The sequence below is a fragment of the Ptychodera flava genome, chromosome 19 (genome assembly GCF_041260155.1).
Source record: "Ptychodera flava strain L36383 chromosome 19, AS_Pfla_20210202, whole genome shotgun sequence".
Taxonomy (NCBI): domain Eukaryota; kingdom Metazoa; phylum Hemichordata; class Enteropneusta; family Ptychoderidae; genus Ptychodera; species Ptychodera flava.
In genome coordinates this window covers 24,099,267-24,118,427 of record NC_091946.1, presented here as the reverse complement: position 1 = coordinate 24,118,427, position 19,161 = coordinate 24,099,267, and the positions used below count along the sequence as shown (strand labels likewise).

General features: G+C 38.0%; 1 protein-coding gene across 4 annotated transcripts in view; it reads left to right on the top strand.

Annotated features, from left to right (window-relative positions):
- The window catches only part of LOC139118990 (protein timeless-like), a 57,608-nt gene that overhangs the window by 17,169 nt on the left and 21,278 nt on the right, over window positions 1-19,161 (top strand). For 2 of the 4 annotated variants that reach the window (XM_070682594.1, XM_070682593.1), the window contains exons 4-14: window positions 314-375; window positions 1,277-1,457; window positions 4,384-4,544; window positions 6,340-6,400; window positions 7,224-7,277; window positions 7,530-7,682; window positions 8,291-8,371; window positions 8,845-9,041; window positions 10,059-10,128; window positions 10,768-10,874; window positions 12,735-12,845. In XM_070682594.1, the coding sequence (XP_070538695.1) occupies window positions 314-375; window positions 1,277-1,457; window positions 4,384-4,544; window positions 6,340-6,400; window positions 7,224-7,277; window positions 7,530-7,682; window positions 8,291-8,371; window positions 8,845-9,041; window positions 10,059-10,128; window positions 10,768-10,874; window positions 12,735-12,845 (1,238 nt within the window). The remainder of the gene's footprint in view (window positions 1-313; window positions 376-1,276; window positions 1,458-4,383; window positions 4,545-6,339; window positions 6,401-7,223; window positions 7,278-7,529; window positions 7,683-8,290; window positions 8,372-8,844; window positions 9,042-10,058; window positions 10,129-10,767; window positions 10,875-12,734; window positions 12,846-19,161) is intronic. The other 2 variants (XM_070682596.1, XM_070682595.1) reach the window with 1 other exon arrangement.

Sequence of the window (19,161 nt, the reverse complement as noted above, 5' to 3'; positions counted from 1 at the left end):
AAAGAAAAAACCTGCAGGAAATATTGAATAGTATGAATAATAAATAACATTTGCTGAGCTGCCAAAAGTTGTTCTCAACAGAAAGACACTAGATCAAAAGCTTGAGATGGTGAATTTTTCCTGTAGAAAATGCTGTGAAAATTGGCATCTGGATAATCAGAGATTTGTCTTTTTTAAAACTGACATTATTTTGCTAGGAAGCAGGGGATGCACTCCCAGCATCCTTTGTGTAACAGTCTTTGTCTTATATTTCAATGAAACCGTCAGACCTTTTTTTAATCTCAATTATCCCTTAATATTTTCTTGATTCTAGGACCTGATACCGATCATGATATACAGTAATGATGACCCAACGATATTCTCTCTGTGCGCAAGGTAAGAACTGGATTTAAGCTGACATTTCAAAAATGGCCAATGTGTCTGTAGATGTGATTTTTGGTTTAGATGTCGTGTGGAAGTTTTCTTTTTAATGTATCGTCCGACAGCCCTTTGTTCATCCGCATTGACAACACAATTGCAAACATGGGAGGAAAATCACTTTAATCATCATTAATAGTAATATGAGAATATAAAAAGACACTATATAAAACATCTTTGTTATCTTTTTTCAAACCTTTGTTTTGATCGATTAAGGCACATTATCACAACTACTGGTTGCATACACCAAGCTTAAACTTTCACAGTATGGATGTGGGTTTCAGTAGCTGCAAACATGTGGGGAGAATAAACGCTGACTGCTGGTTTAGAAAATTTGAAAGCAGTTGACTTCCAGACTGCACAGTCAGATGGACACTGTCATTTCCAAGAGTGTTAGCATTACTGAAACATGGATAGTTCCAATTTACGTAAATGTTTAGATATGTACTTGTGATATTTGCCGATATATGTGAATTTTCTAAATAATGCTACCATACATGCAGGGCTGAATGCTTGTGACGTCAGAGTTGAATCTGTAATACATGTAACATACGGTATCTCTGTCATCGAATGTTTGATCTGCAGAAGTTTTGCTTTCATGAATGATATAATTTTGATCTTTCTGACCACTGTTGTTTGTCATTGCAACGAAAAAAACACACGTCAAGAGGTCTGACATCAAGCTGCAGAAATAAACACAGGTGCGCACGCAAATGTTGTCCAATGAGAGCATGCAGCCAATGCCGTGTGTGTGCTGGAAATGAAAATCTGCAGTCAGTGCCACTTGCCCTGAAACTATGCAAGATGAGTCTGTGTCATGTGAATGATATTCACCGGTTATCTCACATTCTCTTCCCAGGATATTGGCAAAGCTCTCCACGCCACCGGAATTCCTTATCCAGAAACAGAACACAAAGACCAAGGACAAGCAAGACTGCTTCAGGGATTTACAGAAAATGGTCGGTGATCTGAAAGATGCCATGTGTGACCGTCAGGTCGCCGAGGCCGTAGTATCAGAAATGCAACAGATCCTTGAAGATGTGAGTTGATTTTCTTAATATTTCTCACCCCTCTTGCCAACCCCCAGCCCCCCCCCCCTCCTAAATAAAACACAGTTTGGTTACTTTATAATTCACGATTCTCCCAGTTCGTGGTACCATAAGCTGATCTTCTGAAAGCCATCAGAAAATCACACGAACCTCTTAAAACCACGCACAGGTCACCCAAGGCAAGGCACAGTCTTATGATTTTGAATGGAGCTCATGTGTATTTTGGAATTTTTATAATGGTAGTCTAATGAAATATATTTTTTTAAAAGCGTGTACACATTGAAGTGAAAATTTTTCCTTCTCAAAATTTCACCGTCATTTTAGTCTGTACCCACCCTAGAATTTAACCATACAGGGGTCTATGAATTCATGAACACTGTCTAGCCTCATATTGTTGAAATTTGCACTTTCAGCAAAAAAAATAAACTTTGCATGAAAAAGACTTAAAGTTGCTAAATCATTGTAACACCTGTAGCATGCGGCCATGATCATGTCATGAAATAAGTTGTGTACAATGAATATCAATGAAAATTCTACTGACAGATTTAAAACCAAATCGCTTGAGGTTCATTGCTAGGGGTAGGTATCAATCATTAATTGCCTGTCAAATGCACTACATTCATGCCTCACAATGGCATCACATTTGGTATTCTTCTCATTCAAATTTACCCTTACTTCTCATATTTCAAATCTTCAAGCAAAGCTGAGACTGCGCTATCAAGATTTGAAGAGCCGGAAATTAACTGGCTAGATTACAGACAAAAAAATTTCACCGCAACAGTTGCAGAAGATGATAATTCATCATCCTTCAGGAGTTTTTGATTTATCCCATGGCTACAGTGCAGTGCGGACAGATGTGAGACACATACCCCCTTTCACCACAATGGTTTCACCCAAACCAAAACCAGTGGAATCGGGGATGAACATGTTAAAAATGGCTTTACAGATACACATAATTGTAAGAGATTACATTAATTTGTAAAGGCTGATATACCCCACTGGCTGTGTGGCTGTTAAAATGAGCAGTGTTTTAATTGGGACTCTTCTTGTTTCTCGTGTGTCTCATTAGGCCGGTAATTGTACATGTTAATATGGGTCAGCGTATTCCAGGTCATATATGATGTAAGAGTTGTTTGTAGGCTATGCAATATATAGTCATACCATAGAGATCAACCCAAAAGGCCATGAACCCAAAAGGCCTTGACGTCACTTGCATATTGTGCATATTGCTATGGTCACAAGCTTTCAATGGTGAAATGAGCAATTACATGTACGCTATCAATGAATTACACCTTAAGGAGATTCTAAAACCAGTTATTGACGTATTCAGAGGAAGTGAAAGGCCATATTTTGCTGACAACTAAAATTACTGGTAGTTCATGTTAAAAGCCCTAGCTACTAGCTGTAACTCTTGAAATTTGTTGGTAACTCTTGAAATTTGTTGACCTCAAAATATCTTCCTATTCTCTCCTAGTTTACTCTGAATTCTACCCTCTGAAGTGGATAATTAAAGCATGCACACGGTTAATGAAACTAAGTGCATTTGGTCTCTACCCCCTCCCCTAAACGAAATTTTGAAAGTGCAAAAATCCAACCCAGCCTCATTCTGTATCATACCTACAATCGGTAGTTACATCGCTATGAAGATATGGTGTTTTTAATCGGGTTCGAACCCACAACATACAGCATCTAATCACCTAGTTGAGAAGCAACAGACAGAAATTCTTGGCCAAATCACGCATCACGCATGCACTCCCACCACCCTGGCAAATCCCTCTAAAATCAATCTTTGTTCAGCGCCAACTCAACAATAATGCAGTGTATCCAAAATGGTTGTTACGTTACTTTACACCATGCATTGAAACCATATGTATGTCAAAACAATGGTGCCACACTGGCCTGGTAAACGCCAGACAGTATAGGGTGATATTTTGCGGTACAGTAAAACGCGGAGCGAGACGTTGATATGAAAACATGTAGTGCGATTTTTGTGCACGGTAATCAAAATACAGCCAAACCCCCTCCCCCTAAACGTGGAAGTTACGTTTGCCATGTGTGTGTTTTAATTATCTATGGCCCCTTAAGGTGCTGGACAAAGCCATAACAATGGCTTGCTATTCACATTTGATGGCTTAGTAAGTTAGATGAGAGGAAAAAAATATCTGTTCAATAGGCTCGACCAACCCAGAGTTGGTCCATTTCACAATTTTCCTTTTTTCGCCCCAAATCTTTACCTGTTCCCCCACCACCCATGCTCAACACTGTCAGAATAACATGAATACAAAAACCTCACATGCCACATGTTCTTTGTGATAGAAAACAAAATACATGAAAAAAAACAGCCACATGTTAAAAAAATAAAATCTATTTGGTACACGTTGCCACTCAGTATGAGAAAAAACTACTCAGTACAAAAGGCATTTTACAAAGGAATCTGAAAAACAAAGATAAAAAATTGACGAAGTAAATTGCAGTATACCTAACCGAGTTTGAAATAATTAAACCCATTAAACAGAAATTAGATGACTGAGACTGACATGATTCAGTCTGTAAAATCGTTCAAAACTTGGGGTTTTCTCTTGACTGCACAATTGCACAAATTGTGCATTTTGAACCACTTTAAAAGTTATTGACAGTGCAAAAATCGCACAGAAAACAAAGCAAGCAAATACGCCCATGATGGTGACCCAATTCCAAGTGCATAGTGAAGGACCTGTGGATTTGCTGTTGTTTCTGCCCCAAAAATGTCAAGTCTGCCCCAACTTTTGATGAATGGGGCAGAAATTGCCCCTTCAGAGAACATGCAGAGAAAACACTGAAACTTACATTTTACATGACAGAAAATATTATCAAAAGTGCATCATTACATAGGAATTTTGTGTGTTTACTGACAAATTTTTTGTAACATTGATTTTAGTATTCAGAAGAAACGATGACATCTGAGAGGGTGGACACCATGCAGAACATCCTGGTATGGTTGGGCAACACACTGAGGTCACAGCACGACAAATCCAATAGCAATGTCAACAATGACAATGGGGCTTGGAAGAGCAAAAATCAACACGCACAAATAATAAGGCAAGTTCAAATACGTGATTTGCATGTATCTGAGAGCATGAGCTTATTGCAGGCACTTGTTTTACCTATCAATATGATGTGACATTACTCACTATAAATGTATTTCCTCAAAGCTTAAATGTCATGCCTCCAACTCTAGAGCAGTTCTACTGTTGCTGCAAACTATTACATTACACACACTGTTGCAAAGAAATTTCTGAATTTATCCAAAGAGTTTTTGATTAGGAGGGAACACTGGTCTAAAATTATCCAAGTTGTACTTGTAGTGAAAGAAAGCTACCATTTGTTAGTCCCCACGGACACCGTCCGGGGGGACTTATAGGTTTGGTCATGTCCGTGCGTCCGTCCGTCCGTTCACGCAGATATCTCAGAGATGCCTGAAGCGATTTCATTCAAACTTGGTACAAGGATTACTTCATATGTCATACAGATGCATGTTGATTTGTTTTGTGATACGATCCAATATGGCTGCCAGGCGGCCATTTTATTACGATTTTTTCATGTACAGAGCCATAATTCAGGCATGTTTCAACTGATTTTATTCAAAGTTGGTACAAGGACATTGACCAATGTCATAGATATGCACGACAATTCTTTTTGTGATACGATCCAATATGGCAGCCGTGCGGCCATTTTGTTACGATTTTTTCATGTACAGAGCCATAACTCAGGCATATCTCAACCGATTTTATTCAAAATTGGTACAAGGACATTGACTTATGTCATACATATGCACGTCAATTTGTTTTGTGATACAATCCAATATGGGTGCCAGGCGGCCATTTTATTACGATTTTTTCATGTACAGAGCCATTACTCAGGCATGTTTCTACGTATTTTATTCAAAGTTGATACAAGGACATTGACTAATGTCATAGCTATGCACATCAATTTGTTTTGTGATACGATCCAATATGGCTGCCATGTGGCCATTCTGTTACGATTTTTTCATGTACAGAGCCATAACTCAGGCATATCTCAACCAATTTTATTCAAACTTGGTACAAGGACATCGACCTATGTCATACACATGCACATTGACTGTTTTGTGATACAATCCAATATGGCCGCCGTGTGGCCATTTTATTACGTTTTTTCATGTCCAGAACCATAACTCAGACATGTATCAAGCAAATTATTCAAAGTTGGTACAAGGAGATTGACCAAATTGGTAATATATATCATACATATGCATGTAAATTTGTTTTGTGATACGATCCAATATGGCTGCTGTGCGGCCATTTTGTTATGATTTTTTCATGTACAAAGCCATAACTCAGGCATATTTCAACTGATTTTAATCATAGTTGTACAAGGACATTGACCTATGTCATACATATGCACATTGATTTGTTTGTGATTCGATCCAATATGGCCACCATGTGACCATTTTATTATGATTTTTCATGTCCTGAACTACAACTCAGACATGTATCAAGCTAATTAATTCAAAAGTATTTTTATCACAGACCTAATGAAGAGGACTCTATCCTCTCTGAGGACCTGTAATCAAAGCACCCATTAACAAGTGGGGACTGTGTCATCAACTACCATTTGTTAAAGTATAATACCGGTAGTTGGGCAAAAACATCAGGGACAGGGATTCACGATTTCAAAAAAAAACAAGACATAGAGGGCAGTACACAACAAAAGGAAGGGGAGTTGAAAAGGAATGCTAATCTTACAGTTTACTGACATATCCATGATAACAGAGCCAGTCTGTTCCCACAATACGCTGATAAATACAGGAGTTTCAAGAAAGCGTGATAATTGAGTCATATGAATTTCATTGTAGGAATTTCCTGGAAGAAGGGTTAGGAGAAGTAATCATTTCTCTGTGCGCTCGACCAGAAATGGTGAGTTAATTGCTTCAGTATTCGCTGAATTTTCCTGATTGATTTCGTGAGAAAGTCTGGGGGACATATAGTTTTGGTCATGTCTGTCCATTCGTTCCTGAGTTCGTCTGTCCGCAGGCTTCTTTTTGAGACGCCAAGACCTACTTTCCCTTCCACACATACAATCAAAGCTTTTGTTAGAGTCACTGGAAACATCATATGTGCAGCATTCAATGACAGTCAGGGAAAGCTGACCCAGGTTCAAAGTACACCATACACATTTTCTGAACGAAAATACAGCAGAAAAATTGCAGTAGTCTCCTTGAAGTCTCTTGAAATTTCCTTTGTCATTTAGTGGTACATTCAATACTGAAAAGACGTGAGTATCTTTTACCAGGGTGTGATGCTGTTTGATGATAATTTTGTTGCTTGTTAGTGTTCAACGAAAAGTTAACAAGACTTTTTTTAACTTATCCTTGCTGTTGATGTGTTCTTCAGTTTGATGGTGCAACATCTGCACTGTCAATGCAGTCAAGTGGTCTGTGTTTCACTTTCCAATGGTTATTGTCCCACATGGAACAAACTCCTGGGGACTTATGGTTTTGGTCATGTCTGTTCATGTGTTCCAGAGTCCATCTGTCCATAGGCTCTTAAGAGAGAGGCCAGGACTTTATCTTTCAAATTTGATACCAGAAAATAAGTCCATGTCATACATATGCATGCTAATTTGTTTTGCAATATGATCCAATATGGCCACCAGACAGTCATTTTGTTTCTGTTTTTGGGACTGCAATTACTGCTACCTGTCCAAATGAGAAAACGTTTTCTTTTCATCCAATTTCAGGATCAGAAGCTTATTTCCATGTTACACCTGTTGTGTGTCATATTCAAAGAAGAGGTAAGCTGTCCTACCACATATTCAGTCTTATTTTGTCAATTTTGATGTCACTGTGTTCAGTCCGATCAAAAAATGTCTTTCAGTGTATACTCTCATCAGCTGCAGATATATATTTGCAGATATGAATATTAATGAGCAATGACATAAACTGTACCAATATTTCAAAAACGCGACCCAAAAAAGGTGAAATATCTCAATAGTTACAGCTATTAGAACTTTTTAAAGCATTTGCTGATGTCTCTCTCTCGGCAGTCAGTGGATGAGTTTGTGGATAGCTGTAATGGAAAGAAAAGGGAAAGTCTTGCCACAGACATGTGGGGGTTGCAGAATAACACAGACAACTACACGCTGGATATGGAATGTGCCATGGACGATATCGCCAATGAGTTGAAGCACAAAGCAAAGGTATGAATTCTGTGTCAAAATAGTCATGTTGTGAACTGTTCATCTCCACAACTTTCCTAATTTTCTGACAACTGTTACAAAATGAGGGATATTTTATGTGTTGGGGAGGGGAGAGAGAGAGAAAGGGGGGAGGGAGAGAGAGACTGAGACAGACAGACAGAAGACAGACACAGAGGGAAGACAGACATAGGGATAGACAGACATAGGGATAGACAGACATAGGGAAGACAGACATAGGGATGGACAGACATAGGGATAGACAGACATAGGGATAGACAGACATAGGGATGGACAGACATAGGGATAGACAGACATAGGGATAGACATGCAGGTAGGTACAGTAGGTAAATTGACATAGAAAGGTGAACAGACAAGCAGACAACTCACACCAGCATATGCAAAGAGTCAGAGAGAGAGAGAGTGAGTGAGGTGAGGTGAGGGTGGGTGAGAGAAAGAATTTTATGAAGTAGCGTTGTTGTGATATTCAACATTCCATACTATGACTATAGTGTTCCTACAGAAGTGTTGGAACATGCGCATAGTAATGTAATGAAATGTACCCGGAATGACAGTAACGTTTCTGCAATACCTTCATATATTTACTTTAGTATACCCATGGTATCTCTGGTGAAATGACTGGGGAACCCTGGCACTATTTATCCACTTACCACACTCTACATAACATTCAGGTAAATGCTCAAAAAGGACAAAGTCGCTGTGCCTTAGTTGTTTGGGATATTTAAAAAAAAAGGGTGAAATAGCCCCGGAAAAAACAATGAATGCAAGTTACATTAATGTATGTTGATGATGGGTGTTAGTTGTTACTGCGGATTTTGTATTAATTTGGCTAAAGCAATTGTTGTCTCATCGACATATGTTTCATGTCAATGCTTTCTTCATGGGCTTGCTCTGTTTGTAAGCATGGCTGAAGGTATGTCTTGTCTTCCACCCTCCCAGTATGTTTCATGATCCCAATCAGATGTGATTGAAGTATCCAATAAAATGAAACATGTCATCGAAAATTAAAACCACAAAACAGCGACTTTGTCCTCTAAAATCAGCCTTCATGGGGTTCATGTCGGAATACCCAATAAAGATGGGTCCGAGATGCTGACCAGTCTCCCACGTTTCTAAGCTGTCGCTGTATCTGTTGGCCTCACAGCTGAAGGACACTGCCGACGGCGAGACTTTAGATATGGTGACGAGCGAGGAGAGAGATAGTTACAGTGATGAAGACAGCATGGAGAAAAGCGACAGTAACAGCGGTAGCAGTGATCTGGGGCAGGGTAGTATGGTGTCACTTGGCAGCAGTATCAGCAGTGATGAAGACTCCGACGACTCCATGACCACTGAGTACAGGTATTTCTGATAATGATTTTCGCCGTGCCGATGTTCAACCATGTTTGGATGAGCAGCAAAACAGATATCTTAGTTCTGGAAAGGTGAAGAATAGCGCCCTCTATGTAAAATGATATATTGCGTGCTACTGACTGTTTTCTAGTAAAAGTATAGCCTGCAGCACGGTATTTTCATGATTGAAATATTTCCTTTCTTTGTAGTAAATGTACGTAAGATGTGTCAGTAATGAGTAGCTTTAAGGTAAATATTCCCGTAAAAGACGTCAGAGATACTCTTATTATATAAAAGGATAGATTCAGAGAACCTCTCCTTGAAGTAAAATGCGCTTCGGGGACAGATTTTGAGACTCTCAAATTTTTACAGTACTTCTCTGGTTTACTGCTTGTATGGGTTTATTCTTAAGCTCCTTGAATCAGTGATTTTTCTCCATCTTTTTTTTGGAAATCGAAAATTGAATTTTCCCCATAAAGGTAACGCAGGGATGGTGGCCATTTTGATATCAAGTTTTGGTAAATGTTAATTAATTTGTATCTCTTCTACCAAAAATTGCACATTGACCCCTGAGTTTTATTCTTGATTTAGAAAGAGAATGGTAGAAAGTTTTCTTGAGGAAAGTTTGAGTAAAAGTTCTTCAGCATTCGCTAGCTTAGACCAGAAATATACTGCGTGAATGCCTGTTGTTACTTTCATCAGTAGATCAGAACACATTTGCTTTGCAAATATGTATGCAATAAATCTCAATGAAATCATTTTGTCTCTCATATTGCAAACAAGGGTTATCTATTTGAGTATAGTCTGTACTGTTTGATCGTCCTACTTATTTTAAATATAATCACTCCTGCAGCACTTTTGACAGTTCAATGTATATGTGGCTGACTGTCAATTCAGGTCGTGTTATCTTGATTTCAGAACTTTTATCAATAATTATGCATAACATTGCCTAGGTTAGCTAAAAACCTGTACACATTACAACTGTCACCCAACATTCCTAATCCGAAATTCATCTCAAACCAATAGAATCTTGCTGAGAGACTTCGCCATTGCATTCACCAAACATGGCCTCGACAAGTGCTCCACCAAGTTGAAGGTAATTATTAACCTGTACAATATCATAATTGGTATGCGAGCTCTTCTGGCTTTTCAAGTCTTCTTTTGTGTATTATGTGTACCAGTGGATGCCAAAACGATAAGGAGAAAATCAATTGGAATCATCTTCCAAGATGTTGACTTTCAAAGCTGCTTGGTCAAATTTATTCAAACATACATGTATTTAAAATTGGTCAGTGATCTTATAGATCATGCTATCTTCCACAAGTACGATTTGATTTTATAAATCTTCCATTCATATCTAACCAAGAGTCTGAATGTAGATGGCTTTTTTTCTGATATTTAAATTGAATTCCATTGCGTTATTTGTTTTTGAACTTGGATATCATAATCCTTGTTGAAGTGTCTCAAACTAAAAAGTGAGAGACGTTAAATTGAAGTTAACTCGGCCAAAATAAGTGAAGGACAAATACAAGTTTGAAAGTATGAAGTGTGTTCGGTTCTCGATGCAGTTCAGAGTACAGGTTGCATGTGTTATCCTGTGACGTATTTCTATTTTAATGCAAAGATGCACTGAATCGAGTACATGCGTTCAAGACTTGGGAAATTTAGGCAAAAAAAGTAAATATATAAATGCAAATAATTTCATGTTCTTTTTTTTTTCCATGTTGTTTCCTAGGCATCAGACAGCAGTGTGTACAAGACTGAACTGACATATTTTTGGTGGGCGGTTGGCTATTTCACACAGCTTACTGCACTGCCAGAGGTCTTGTTAAGTGATTTAACGTGAGTAGCCATAGTGCTCTGAGTGATTCAGAAAGCTAAGTGTTTGAAGACTAGGTCTGTATATGAGATTTCTGATTGAGCAGTTATTGTGTTGGACTGGTAAAAAATGCATTATGCTGTATTGTAACTATGCCTAATGTTGTTTCTGGTGCAGGATTCATTCTTAAAGGGACAGCAGCTGCAACTTGTGATAATTTTGTTCTCAACTCTTGTTAAATGTGTAATTACAAGTTATTGTCGTACTCCCCAAAGAATGGTAAAATGCCCACTGTTTAACATGTCAACACAGCACGTATTTGTCAGGAGTAAAATCCTCCGCTATTGTGTACATTTAAATTCTAGACCGGACCAGAATTCACTTGTCAACAATGACAAGTGCAGTCTATGCATGTACAGGCTGAGTTGACAAGCTGAATACTGTTAGAAAAACTGTAGTTGATATCAAAAACAAAAAGAGTGCGAAAAAATCATCAAACATTACAGCTTCTAGCTGTTTCAAATTTAGGGCAATCTGAGCCGCCAGTCATGTTAGAAACTATGTGTCATAGGATGTCATGAAAAAGATCATTGTATGATGTGTGGTCTTGGTAGTCATAGCTTTTGAAGGGTATAAGAATTGAAATCATACACAACCCTGTTCACATTTCATTTGTATCCCTAACTTGTACTTGTAAGAGAGCAGATATATGGTCTGAGCATGCTTGAAGAATCATTGAAATACATCTAAATGTGTCCTTTTGTAAAAAGTTAGGAAAGATTCTTAGAATTACAGAAACTTCTAAATAGCCAGTCAGTTGCCAAAACTATTGAGGCCAATAGGGCTGTTTGTAGATGACATCATTGTTCTCTCATTATTATGCAAAAATAAATACCAGTATTTGTCTTGAAATTTAGACTACATTTTTTTGGGGTGAAATTACGCATGCAGGAACGACAATGATGAACTTTATAGGTGACTGACTGCTTATGTTGCACTGATCACTAGAAAGACATTAACTGCACAGATTACAAGCTGCAACAACATTCACGCATGCAACACTTACAAAATTTGTCCGTGTTTCAAGCAGCAGTGTCTATTATAACACACCTCATCCACACTCTGTGTTGTAATTTGTCCATTGGTAGTCACATGGGATACGTTCTTATTGTGCCGATCCACATAAATGATGTCATCAGGCATCATTTGTCAGAACTGTTGCCTGCCAGGCATCAGTTCTGAAAAATAATGTCAACTGACTTCAAAAACGACATTTGCGAATACGGGAACTGGAATATAAAAGATGTCGTTTGCGACCGAGCAAAATGATAGTCAAGAAATTTCTTAGTTTATCCTACTTTCTGAAGAAGAACTGAATTCTCTGGTTTCCAACAAGGACTCGAAATGGACGAAAATGATAATCAAAGGTGCATTGAACGTTTTGCAGAAGATTTGCGGCCCTGTCAGGAAAAACTTTTTTTGCCGAACCACTTCAACATATTACATCATTCATGCGACAAGTTTTGTGTATAGTATGTTCTTATGCATGGCTGCGACAAGTTTTGTGTATAGTACGTTCTTATGCATGACTGCAGATGAGGTGTGTTACAAAACACATATTGACTGGCCATTAGGGCTACAGCATACGTCTTTAACCTCTCGGGCCTGTGAGTCATCCCCAAAAACAGACTGTTTCCCTCAGCCTACGGCCTCGGGAAACGGTCACCCCCTAAAACCCCAGTTTGAGGGGGTGACTCACAGTCCCTCGGGTTACAGACGTATGCTGTTGCCCTCATGGCCAGTCAATATTGTGATAATGTCACACACCTGCATCTAATCCAGTGCTATTGAGTAAATGCCGTGTTGGGACAATCTTTTTGCAGGGAGACAGTGTCAGCAGGAATGACCGGAACTCTTTGCTACCTTACTCTCAGAACATGGGAAGCCTACGCTTCATCTAAAAAGACAGGACAGGCAGATGTCTACTTCTCCAGGTAAGATTTTGGCAAAAAGTACAGCGAGAGCTCTGATGTACTGTCTTTATGCATGTAGACACAAGGGTTGAATGATTCAATAACCACTGAAAAACCGTCCCTGGAAGTGAATGCACCAATGAACTCACATTTTGCCCTCACGCCCCAAGATACAAATAAAAAAATAAAAACAATATATATGTTATTGTTTTCATGCCAGTAACCAGATAGTGAATTCTATTCTAAAGACATTACAGACTATCACTGTGACCTTGTACTGCGGCATTTTGTAATACGACGCATTTTGTAACAACTTACGCAAAATGTAATAAGGGTATCAGCATTTTGTAATAAAATGGTCTACGCATTTTGTAATAAGGGTATCAGCATTTTGTAATAAAATATTGTTTACGCGATTTGTAATAAGGGTATCAGCGTTTTGTAATAAAACGCGTTTTGTAACATAAGTTAACGCATTTTGTAATAATTATAAACATCCGCTGATATTGCATGTATTTCAAAATGCTTTGTGGTTTCTGAATACGTAAAAATGTAATAGCATATAATGATGTCGATATTATATCTCACTACCGAGGCTAGGTTATCATAATAACGCAATATATGAGGGTCTGAGTTGATAGTCAAAATGCAATTGAAGACAGAATGAGATTTATTGTATGCGATTTATAATTTAGAAAACAAACCGAGAAAGTTTTAGTAGGTTTTACATACAGTACTGTACTTTGAAAAGACAATATACTGCAAACCGTTCTGCATTTTTTTCTCTTCAATGTTACTGTTGGTGGATGGAAAGAAAAAGGCTTGGAGATGACATGCAGAGCTCAGAATATGATAAAAGACAGCGACACCATCAACATTGACAGTGTTGTGTTCTAAGACCTAATTTTATTATACTAATGATGTACATGCCACAAAACCCACCTTATCCAGAAATGGTTCCCTTGTGACATTTTGAGGGTTTTGGTCTGATTTTTAGGGCGTTGCTACATTATTTTTACTTTTTTACTAAAGATAAACAATAAATATTGTTCTTTGGTTACATGCATTGGATAAAGTTTGCAAAACTCGAATAATCAAATTCTGAGTTTTGCAAAATGATTGTAATGTTAGTGTACACTGTGATTTGAACGAAGCTTTTATTGAGTTCATAAAAATGATGTTACAAACATTTTCCTGGAACCATCAGTTGTAGACAACAGAATCTAGTATACATATAGACATAATTGAGAAATGGGAAGTGATAAATTCTTTAGAATGTCGTCAGAAAGAGAAGCAATATGTGAAAATCATTGTAAATTTAGAATACTGGTGGCCATTCTGAATATTTAATGAGGTCATGTGACTAGTATTCGCAATTTTTTTTTTTTGGGGGGGGGGGGGCGATTGTAATACTACAATTCAAAAAATATCTTGTAATTGTGGACAAAGTTTGATAAATTCAATAGTCAGAAGATATAAAATAGATACTTGACCTGTCTGACCCCTATTCAAGGGCGCTGTGTGTAATTCTTGACTTATGAGTGAAGACAAGAAAATCTGTGTAAGGTTTATCAAATCTGTGTAAAGTTTATCATAATGTATAAAGTTTACATCAAAGTCCATGGTAATGGGACTACAAAATGTGATTTAGCATTGGGATATGATAAAATATCGATTATCTTTAACTGGAAAACTGGAAAACATGTAAAGATAATGATAAATTTATATTGTTCGCGGCCATTTTGAATTCCTAATTAGGTCACATGACCAATATTAGCATATTTTGGGACAAGTGTGTCATTGTCATTCAAAATATACATACTTACTGTGGGAAATATTTCATAATATTAGGTGCTGGATGTTATGTTACATTATGCTTTGACAGACCTTACACTTATACAGAGCCTTTGTTTACATTAATTACACTTAGCAGATCAAAATGATACAAAATATCAGTGTTTTTTCAAAATTTTTTGTCACAATTCATTTCAGTCCATGCTGACGTGATAGAAAACAGGTTTGGTGATGAAAAATGATGAATTAATGAGGAATTCCCATGAAAATAAAGAAATATGTTTAAAAATACAATATTTATATATTGGCGGCCATTTTAAATACTTAATGAGGTCACGTGACTTTAATTTGCATATTTTCGGGACAAAGTATTTTATGGTGATTCCAAAAATATAATGGTATGGGGACAGTCTTTGTTAATTTAAGAAGTCAGACGTCATGCTAGATGGTACTTCCAAATGTCAACTCCACCCCAGGGCCTTCGGGTGCAAAGGGTTAAAGTGGAAAACAAATGTACGAAAGGTTGCAGTATTCTAAGCAACTTCTATTCGTATGATATGTGTTTCTCTAAAGTTGATTGTCGATAATTTACGGTAATAAGAAGGGAGGGGCACGTTAATATGTCAATGCTGACAGCTAATATTTATCAAAATATACTGATAAACACTGACGTGAAGCAGTCAATTACAATACTGAATGATAATTTATTTTAATCATCCATAGACAAGGACAAAATGAAGCTCTATTGACAGACCAGCCACTTTTCCTTGTATGTAAAAGGTGACAATTCATATATACTGAGCCATGGTTTTGTTTCCTCAGATCTATATCTTTCCTGTTGTGTTCCTCCTTTGAATCTACGCTATCGCCCAATAGTGAAATTTGTCTAGCCAACGAGCTTGAATTAGCTGCCCTGCAATACTATTACATTTGATTCGCTATCCTACTGGTTATACCAGCCAAATATCTGCCATTATCATTAAATGATAACAGCCAGAGAAAGATAGATAGACAGACAGCAGACAGACAGACAGACAGATCAGACAGATGATAGATAGATAGATAGATAGATAGATAGATAGATAGATAGACTCAGGCACCCTTTCCTCCCTTCCTCCCTTCCCCCCTCCCTACCCACATAGATGCAGACATACATAGAATCCATACATAGATACATAGATAAATACATACATACATACATACATACATACATACATACATACATACATACATACTCAACAGGTCAGATATACTTCCGCTTAATAGTAACTAAACATGTCAAATCACTAAAACATCAGATTATTCTGACTATTTTAGTTTAGTTTAGTTTAGTTTAGTTTGGTTTTAGTTTTGTTTACGTTAGATTACTTCAGTATAGTTAAGATTATTACGAAAATAACGCAAAAAATGTATAAAGACACATACATGTAGTCATTAGCGCGCGTTAGCGCGTCGGGCGATGCGTTGCACTAATGTCTGAGTGCTTACTTTGCGGTGTTTTCGTAATAATTATTATCATACAGCTCCTTTTTATCAAGAATATATGCACCCGTCGTTTCCGATGCATTATTCCATACACTTTAGAGGCATATTCTGCATAGCCCTCTTAACTGCGAGCGGGTTAAGGGTAAGCGTCATCTTTGTTTACATCGCGCGCTCATCCAACATTCGATGTACGAGCCGAGCAGCGATGTCGTGCCATATTTGTACAGAGCGGTCTTGGTGTACTTTCGTTATTACCTCATAATATTTTTCACCTTCAAACAGTCGTAATACATTTACTTCTGTTTCTTTTATCAGAAGTTAATTTCAAAGTACAGTATGGAGTTTCAGTATGAAGCCATTCAATGACGCACTGTTTATCATCAAATATGAAAGTAAAGGGGTTATTGCATGCCCGTTACGTGCCCGTTTTTACGGAAGCTCGATTGTATCGTTTGCGAAGGCAGATGTATAATAATTTATTTTATGTTATTATATTTTTATTCTATCTGTGTATCTACCTGTTGATTGCTGGTTGTCTGCAATACTTCAGAAAGAATGTCGTTATCCTCTATTTAATAAATCAACTGACTGTGTATATCAATGATTCTCTCAAATATAATAATAAACTAGTCAAAATCTAGTAGTTACCTGCCTCAGATGATCAGTTGGTAAAAATACTGATTGACAGCTATCTAAAATTAAGTCTTCTAATTTGAAATGGAAGTCAGGGAGCGATCAATTTTTGTGTACTTACAACGAGTAAACACACACTTTTTATACCATTCCAAAGTCAATAAAATATCTGTTAATGCTTTAAAACTGGGGAAGTTTTTAAAATTATTACAAAATGCGTTAACTGTTATTACAAAGTGCGAATTATTACAAAATGCTGATACCCTTGTTACATTTTGCGTAGATAATTTTTTATTACAAAATGCTGATACCCTTGTTACAAAACGCGTAGACTGGTTTATTACAAAATACTGCAGACGTTATTACAAAATGCGTCAGTTATTACAAAATGCTGATACCCCTTATTACATTTTGCGTAAGTTATTACAAAACACGTCAGTATTACAAAATGCCGCAGCACAGACCTTCGAAAGCGACCTATTCTTTATCCTGCCAAGTACCTTTATTCTTTATCCTGCCAAGTTCATATGCCACCATCAGGTCAAGTTTGTTAGTCCCCACAAACACCGTCCGGGGGGACTTATAGGTTTGGTCATGTCCGTGCGTGCGTGCGTGCGTGCGTGCGTCGTCGTCCGTCCGTCCGTCATTCACGCAGATATCTCTGAGATGCCTGGAGCGATTTCATTCAAACTTGGTACAAGGATTACTTCATATGTCATACAGATGCACGTCAATTTGTTTTGTGATACGATCCAATATGGCCGCCAGGCGGCCATTTTATTACGATTTTTTCATGTACAGAGCCATAACTCAGGCATGTTCTAACCAATTTTATTCAAAGTTGGTACAAGGACATTGACCAATGTCATAGATATGCACGTCAATTTGTTTTGTGATACGATCCAATATGGCCGCCAGGCGGCCATTTTATTACGATTTTTTCATGTACAGAGCCATTACTCAGGCATGTTTCGACCGATTTTATTCAGAGTTGGTACAAGGACATTGACCAATGTCATAGATATGCACCTCAATTTGTTTTGTGATACGATCCAATATGGCCGCCAGGCGGCCATTTTATTACGATTTTTTCATGTACAGAGCCATTACTCAGGCACGTTTCAACCGATTTTATTCAAAGTTGGTACAAGCTTATTGACAAATGTCATAGCTGTGCACGGCAATTGGTTTTGTGATACGATCCAAAATGGCCGCTGTGCGGCCATTTTATTACGATTTTTTCATGTACAAAGCCATAACTCAGGCATATCTCAACCGATTTTATTCAAAGTTGGTACAAGGACGTTGACCTATGTCATACATATGCACGTCAATCTGTTTTGTAATATGATCCAATATGGCCGCCAGGCGGCCATTTTATTACGATTTTTTCATGTACAGAGCCATTTCTCAGGCTTATCCGCATGTTTCGACCAATTTTTACCTCGCGTGCGCATGCGCGCAGCGAGGTTATGGTTTAGGCGTTTCTGTGTGTGTGTCTGTCTGTCTGTCTGTTAGCACGATATCTCAAAAACGGCTTGGCAGATTCCGATCACATTTCGCACACAATTTGTTCTTCAAATTTGCAAGAACTGATTAGTTTTTGGTGGTTGTGCTTTGCGAATTTATCAAGTATGAGTAAAAGAAAATTTGTGGCCTGTATAAGTCTATGGGGAGGCTAAATAAGTATGTTTGAGGGCGCTATACTAAAACATTTTACACAAAGTGATTTCTGAATTCAGTCACTCGGCCGCGCTGATCGCTAATCTTGAGTTTTGACTGTTGATGTCGTCGTGTCGACGTTTGACTTTAAGAATCGTGTGGGTTACTCTGGACATAGCGAACCAAAAGCTAGATTATCGGGTTGATCAATGCATTTTCTCTGAGAATGAGATGTAGAGTGACACTTTTCAATCTTGTGTGTGTGTCAGCGAATTTATATTCCGGCATGGTTCCGCTGAGGTCAGCATAATATTATGGCGACGTATTGACAGTCTGTGTCTTTTAAGTTGCTTTTCAAGATTGTATTAGCTACAGAACCAACAATGACAAATTTTTCATGAGATTCCATGTTGGCATTGATGTTAAATCAGCAGCAGTAGGCTAGCTCCTGCGTACAATAGGTCTGCGTTTCCGGCGGTACGGTGGTAGGCCGACGGCTTGTACCACACTGTCCACAGGACACCACGTGGCAGAGGCCGTGTGCACAACCTGTACGCAGAGCTTCGAATACACTAGACAGAGTTCGTGTTTCCGTAAATTAGGCATTGAACTTGACAATATAGGCAATAACCAGAATCATCGACCATCGCCTGACAAGTGCACCATAGTCAGCTGTACATGAGTTGCGTGGCGTGGTGAGCAGGTTCCCATGGGTATTTATTTTTTGAAACGCGTACTTCAAAGGTCACGAACTCATTTTGCT